The sequence below is a fragment of the Arachis ipaensis genome, chromosome B05 (assembly GCF_000816755.2).
Source record: "Arachis ipaensis cultivar K30076 chromosome B05, Araip1.1, whole genome shotgun sequence".
NCBI classification, from domain to species: domain Eukaryota; kingdom Viridiplantae; phylum Streptophyta; class Magnoliopsida; order Fabales; family Fabaceae; genus Arachis; species Arachis ipaensis.
In genome coordinates this window covers 14,159,818-14,166,821 of record NC_029789.2, presented here as the reverse complement: position 1 = coordinate 14,166,821, position 7,004 = coordinate 14,159,818, and the positions used below count along the sequence as shown (strand labels likewise).

Here is a 7,004-nt window from a genome sequence, read left to right as displayed (position 1 = left end):
TTTATAATCTTCCGGGGTAGTCTGTGGCTTCTGGGCTTGGTAGTTTGAGGTGGTGCATGATTTGGTTTGTTTTGTCAGGCGGTTCCGACCCCGGAATTTTGGTCCGTTGTCCGTTTACAATGTAAAGTTTGTAAACCAACTTCAGGAATTTGGGCCTGTTTATACGGACTCAGATTTGGGCTAGTTTACCGGCCGAAGACCTTTTGGGCTACTTTTTGTTTGTTATTTTCGGCCGTACTATTTGATTATTCAGGGTTTAACCAAATATCAAAAAGTTTAAAATGAGTAATGACGGTATTTATGACAAAAAAAAATAAATAAATAAATTATATTTGGTGTTATAGAAGGTTTGGTGAAATTCTTAGAAAAGGATGGTTGAGGAACGGAAAAACTAATTAATCAGGGTTCTTCGTTTTTGTTTTGGTCAAAGACGAACTGAATATCAAGGAAATTGTGTGGACCATATAATTTGGTGTTTTCTTTTTTATGTTTTTTCTTATTTCCACCTATGAGTTACGACCGAAGATAGGTGATATAACTTGATCATTCTTTATCCTTTAAATTGTGTGGATCATATAACTTAGTTATTGTTTAGTATTTTCATTGTTTATCTATATTTTTTTTAATATATAAATAGCTGATTATTTCTTAATATCTCAGCAGTGACCAATGATCGGGCACCACTATTGATTATTTGGTTTATTCGTACACAGTGAGCTACATAAAAATTTGCATCATGATTCACGAGTGTAATCTTTTAATATATATTCATTACGAATTGTGTAGCTCTAACAACTAATGCATATGGTATCAATCGAGTTCAAGATGAAGAAATACGCTGTCTAAGTCATGGTCAAAATGTCAGACCATAAACAAAAGTAAAAGTGGGTGGTTGCGAATGCTAAAATGCCCATGCCCATTTCCATAAAGGCATAGAGAAATGGATGCACATCACTTAGGCGTAGCTTTTTTCGGTTTCTGTATGCTTCCATTCCTCTGCTTTTGAGAGCATGGTATAGACCTTGATCGGCTACATAGCGTAGAAGATCTGTTTCTCTCTTATCTTATCCTTCAGTGATAGGTATCAATATCATACACAATAAGTCATTCATAAAGAACATTACAGAGGGAAGAAAAAAAAAAGTTACGAAAGAACATTAAAAAGAATTACTATTTACCATATTTGATATCATATAATAAGAAGGTAGTTATCGTTATTTAATTTCAGTTGCATGATTGAAGTATATAAGTTAATAACTACTTGATCCGTTCATTATATCTCGTACCAACTAATGTTATAATTTGTCAACGTGCTAAATAATACAGAAAAGGAAAAGTATAGGGTACTAACATATTATCTGCCAACTCTTATTTATAATTGTGTTTCATGGAAGTGTGTTCGTGGATGTATCTAATAATTAATATATTTTAAATACATATATAAAGAGACACATCCAGAAAATATATCTATAAAGACACTTTTATTAAACATAGCTATAAAAAAGACATTTTTATTAGACACATTCACGAACACACTTCCATAAAACACAATTATAAATAAGAATTGGCAGAAGTTGGCAGATATGCTGTTGATAACGTAGCGGAACCGTACAGAAAAACAAGGGGTCCTTATCCTTGAGGTAAAGAAAAGAAAAAAGGGGGTTATAAGTAACTTTCAAAATACACTGAATCAAGATTAGGTCAAACAAACTTAACTATATTATAGGGTGAAACGGAACAAGAACCATTTTATGAAAGAGGGTGCACAAAACTCAACAAGGTATGTTATTCACGCTGAATAATATATATTTCATCTCACATTTTTTTAACTTGAGCGTCAGAATATTTTTGTAGGTATCTACAGTCGTCATTTCTTTTGAAGTCGATGTATATCTCATTCAACTCACACAAAGATGAGCAACTTCGGACCCAATGAGCTATACCTCTCTCAGACTTGTCATACAGGAATACTACTTAAATTATTTCATCAAAGATAATAAGATAGAATTTTTATGTTAAACTGAAATTTTTTTTCTGATCATTAAAAAATACTTTTAAGTCCCTGACGTTTTTAAAAGTTGAACGGATCAGTCCCTCCGTCCAAATGCCTCCGTCAAACCCAACGAAAAAGTCTGACGTGGCTCCCATAATGCTTGTCGTACGCGTACACGTCGCCTGGCAGACTTTCCTCTCACACGTACGCGTCGCCATGAATTCAGCAAATTCTCATTTCTTCATTAATTCTCCATTTTGCATGCTTTTTTTCCATTTCTTTTAAGTCATTCTTGCCTTCAAAACTTTAAATCACTCAAACAAACATATCAAGGCATCAAATGGGAAAAAAGTAAATTAAATTTAGCAATTTAATAGGCTAAGAAGCATATTTTCAATCATTAAGCACACTTAGGAGAAATTCACAAAACCATTCTATTTTAGTGAATAAATGTGGAAAAAGTTGATAAAATCCACCAAATTCAATACAATATAAACCATAAAATTGTGGTTCATCAATTTTTTCACACTTAAACATTAGCATGTCCTCATGCTAAACTCTTATGGTTCATCAACTAATATGCAAAATGCGTCTACCTACTTGGTTAAAAATGAATCAATCTCCAAGAACATATACGAACAAGTAGGGCTAAGATAGTATCATGATTTATGAATTCCACTAATTCAAATCTCAAAATGAAGTATAAATATACTTGCAAGAAGAAAACTTGTGAAAGCAAGAAAAAAGGGATTGAGTATCGAACCCTCACCAGAAGTGTTTGCACTCTAATCTCTCTAGTGTTTGAGGGTCGATTCTCTCAATTTTCTACTAATCTTGCTTTTTAAGGCATGCTCTTCTTCTACCAATCAACATATATTCAATGCATGGATACACATATCAAGAAGTCTTTTCAAGGATTGTAACGAGGTTAGGGCTAAATTTAATTTACTTTTCTGCCATTCGATACATTGATATGTTTGTTTGGGTGATTTAAAGTTTTGAAGGCAAGAATGACTTAAAAGAAATGGAAAAAAAGCATGCAAAGTGGAGAATTCATGAAAAAAATGAGGATTTGCTGAATTCATGACGACGCATACTCGTGTGTCACACGTACGCGTGAGAGGGAAGTTTGTCAGGCGACATATACGCTAGGCATTTAAACGGAGTGACTGATCCGTCCAACTTTTAACTTAAAAGTATTTTTCAATAACAAAAAACAAAAATGTCTGCAGAAAACAAAGTGAAGACCTATTTGTCCTTTGTTCTAAAAAAAGCTGAGAAGTGAGTACGCTATTGTTACGTTGAAATAAATCAAATAATAGATCTGTTACTAGTTTTATGGGGAGTTGAGCCCTCATGACTACAAATGACCTTGAGGAGAGTAGGAGACTCATGATGCTTATCGACATTTCATGCTTCATTTTTGTCGTCTTTCATTTTGATTTCAAAGTCATCCTTTTCTTTCGCTTTCGGAATCTGAAATTCTGTTGGCTATTTTCTCATATAAGCTGGTTAAAGACAAATCATTTGGTAACATGCATAACCAAACCCCTTCAATCATCCCGTCTCTTTTTAAATCAACTCGCGACAGGTTGTTATTTTATAGTTAACTATCCAACTTCAGTATAGTTGATCACTAAATCAGGATCTTGATGACAAAGATTAAATCCAAGTGGGACAGGAAGATTAGTACAGTATCCACTATCTGATGTCCACTACTTCAATTATTTACCTTTACATAAAGATTTTGCGTGCATCAAATTTGTGTACTTCAACCATATCTAGTAGCCTGCGGATGCGAGAAAATAAAGTCCATGATTATCTTAGTAAAGTACGACCAAAAAGCAAAGGTGGAAAGCAAAAGAAGACACATTCATATTAAGACCAGATTATAAAATTATCACACCTGTTAGTCTGTTACTCTCTTATTCCTCCAGACTCTGTTATTGAGAGGAAGGAACTTGGACTGTGCAAATTGCAAAATAACCAATGATGCAAACATAGACTATTAACACAAGTTCTAGAATTGAGAGACGTTATAACCTCATTTTTGCTCAATGGCAGGGTTCATCAAGGAAAAGAAGACAAAAAAAGAAACATCAACTCACAACTTAGATTAGATACATGATACATCATACAAAATCCATATATTACAGAAAACGACACTCAAACCAACACACACCTAAGTCTTAGTCATCACCAAATTTAAAACTTAAACATCCCAACAGCTGAAACTAAGCATTTATTAGTTTAAGATTGGAGAAGTTTGAAGAGAGTGTGTGGAAGCAAAGCGATTAACCAAAGCGAGGGCGTTACTTGTGAGCTGAGCAACATGGAGGACCCTGCCTCTAATGGCTGCCTTGACGTTCCCATTCATGGCACGGCCACCAAAGCCATCAAGACATGTGTTGTCGTCGGTGAGTGCAGCACTCACCCACGTCTGCACGTTGCTCATGTGCCACTCAAATTCCTCTCCCACTCCTTCACCCACGCGCCCCATCTCCCTCACCGATTGGCTCAGCCTGTCTATGCTGTCCCCCATGTTTTCTATGCAGTCCTGTACCGCTCCTAACTCCCTTGGCTTCATCTTCATCTCCTTCGCCATCTTCTTCACGAACGATGAACACGAACGTGTCCTTGATATGCTCACTGATAAGGCCGCCAGGGCTAGTTGCCTCTTGCTTTGGCCAATCACGCCTGCGTAGCTCATGAGGCATTCCACGCAGACAGCAGGGTAGCGTGTTGCTCTGCATGAAGATTTTATGAAGTCTTGTGGGGTTGTTCCACCTGCCTGAGTTACAAAGCTCGCCAGCAAGAGAGGCAGTACAAGAATAACTCCATGTCTTACTACTCTTGCAGCCATGTCTGATATTGCAAACTTCAATTACTACTAAGTTGAGGGGTATGGAGTTCCAATATATAGGGACTGACAACTTGAACAACCACTATTTGCTTGCTCAAATAATGTATCTTCCCCATGCCTTTTGCTTTATATTATTTTTATTATTATTGTAACCGGGCTATACTCTGTCTTTTCTTAAACTGCTTTCCCACTTTTCCTAAAGGAAATTCTGTTTAACTTTTACCCAACTTATTGAGCGGTGAAAGGTAGTTTTGTTATGGAAAATTGTTTGGACTTTGGAAGTAAAATATATATATATTTTTTATTTCAGTGTTAAAATGCTTTGCTTAAGTTATAAGACAGTTAACAATAAAGCAGCAGCAGGACTCTTGAGTCGCGCATTAAGGAGCAATCTACAAAATTTTTTTAGTTTACTACATTGGGTTAAGTGTAAGGTTATTGAGATTTGATCCCGTGACAGTGAAACTGATTAAATCTCTCACTACTGAACTTGGCCTAATAGTAAATGTTCTTTCTTTTCTTGTATTTTTGGATGGGTAATGGCCTAATGGGAGATTCTAGATGATTGTGGATAGGAAGTATATATCAGCTACTTTTTATTTTTAAATTTTATTTTGTATTTTGTATCGACATATCAGCTACTTACCAAGCGGAATTCGAGCATCAAATCAAGCCATGATTGGGCCAGCCTCAGTCAGTTACTAGCATGCCTAGTTAGTGACCTTAAAAAAAGAAGAAAAAGCAATGGCATCTTGACCAAAGAGAAAAAGAAAAGCCATACCTCCTTTATGCCTACCCTTATTATAACATAAATCTTGTTATTTATTTGTCAATGAAGTTTCTCTATTAACATTTATCCAGTTCACAAACCTATTACAATGGGTTTCAACGAAATCAGCACACTTGGCCTATTCAGTCAATATGGTAACATTGCTATATGAAGTCTACTTGTTCTGACGAAAATGGTGTAGTTGGCTAGTTGCTATAACCAAAGTAAAAAAATTGATAGTAATTAAGGGAAATTCATTGCGAGAAGATTTTGAGCATGAAGTACATAAGTGGTTTTCAAATTAGATTTCATACTTGATCAACTACGAGAACCCAACCGTAGTTGTAATTCAAAATTGACAATTGTTTGATACCATATCCCATTAGAGAAATCTGCTACAACACAATTCTTTTGTATAATAAAATACTACAATTATCAACAACAAATATTTTCCACGGATTTGTAACACAAAAAAAGATATGCACACTAAACTGTAATGTACTTGAGTAGAGCCCCGCGAAGCTTCTCCATATATTCTGCAGCTTGTTTCTGCAACAAAATAACATGGAAACATGTTATGTCAAAACAAGCATTATTCTTCAGAGACACAATTGGTATATATTTACTTGGTTACTCCTATGTGCATCGGCTATGTTTTCATCAAGAAGTGCCAACAGAGATCTGTTAATTTCACTGCTCTCAACCATCTGCAGCAACTGATGTTGCATTGAAGAAAAAGTAAAAGTTAGATTGACAAGTTCAACTCGGATAACAAAAGTACAACTAAGTGAACGATGGCGAAGAATACATACAGTTGCTTTGACATCCTTAGAAGTCAAAATTTTGGTTAGGCTTTCTCTGGCTTTTATAAGCTCACCTTGCATCTTATCATATGCATCTGTAACATTATTATACATCATTGCTCTGTTCTCTTGTGCAGTTACTACAACACAACAAGCAAAAGAAAAAGTAACAAACCTATTCCTTCCTGAATGGCTTTCTCCAGAGCCTCCAGCTCAATCAACCTGTCCTCTGTGGCCTGTGAAAATGCTGCTCACAGTAAAATAAGCTGACGAGCTCGTCCAAACAAACATACAAGTAAGAGAAGATGAGAACCTCAGTTTTGTTAACAGCGAATCGAAGCTGTCCTAACTCCGATTTAAGTTGCGAAAAGAATTCTTCGTTCAATCTACAAAAGTGAATTAAGGTCAGATGTGCTAAACCAAGAAATGTAGATGAATGAAATTGTGAAATTGTACCGGGGTCTCATTCTTGCAATCTCGAATTCAATGTCCTGAGCTTCCGTGTCAAGTAAGTATTCAATTAGTTCTTGTGGATTGTCAGGAGGAATGCGAGACTAGGTGTTCACAAACAACAAA

General features: G+C 35.6%; 2 protein-coding genes across 2 annotated transcripts in view; both read right to left on the bottom strand.

Annotated features, from left to right (window-relative positions):
- On the bottom strand, positions 4,002-4,974 carry LOC107643024 (pectinesterase inhibitor 9). The gene has a single exon (XM_016346559.2). It carries the CDS (start codon positions 4,854-4,856, stop codon positions 4,239-4,241), a length of 618 nt encoding a protein of 205 aa, XP_016202045.1. The 5' UTR covers positions 4,857-4,974; the 3' UTR covers positions 4,002-4,238.
- LOC107643023 overlaps positions 5,899-7,004 on the bottom strand; it is a gene marked incomplete at its 5' end in the record, with an annotated part of 1,521 nt that continues 415 nt past the window's right edge. Inside the window, 6 exon segments of the mRNA XM_016346558.2 lie at positions 5,899-6,174; positions 6,252-6,341; positions 6,438-6,523; positions 6,604-6,664; positions 6,742-6,814; positions 6,885-6,982. Of these exon segments, the coding sequence (XP_016202044.1) occupies positions 6,112-6,174; positions 6,252-6,341; positions 6,438-6,523; positions 6,604-6,664; positions 6,742-6,814; positions 6,885-6,982 (471 nt within the window).

What these genes read in the sequence shown, in the direction of transcription:
- LOC107643024 (XM_016346559.2), bottom strand. Translation starts at nt 4,856, where the DNA reads ATGGCTGCAAGAGTAGTAAGACATGGAGTTATTCTTGTACTGCCTCTC.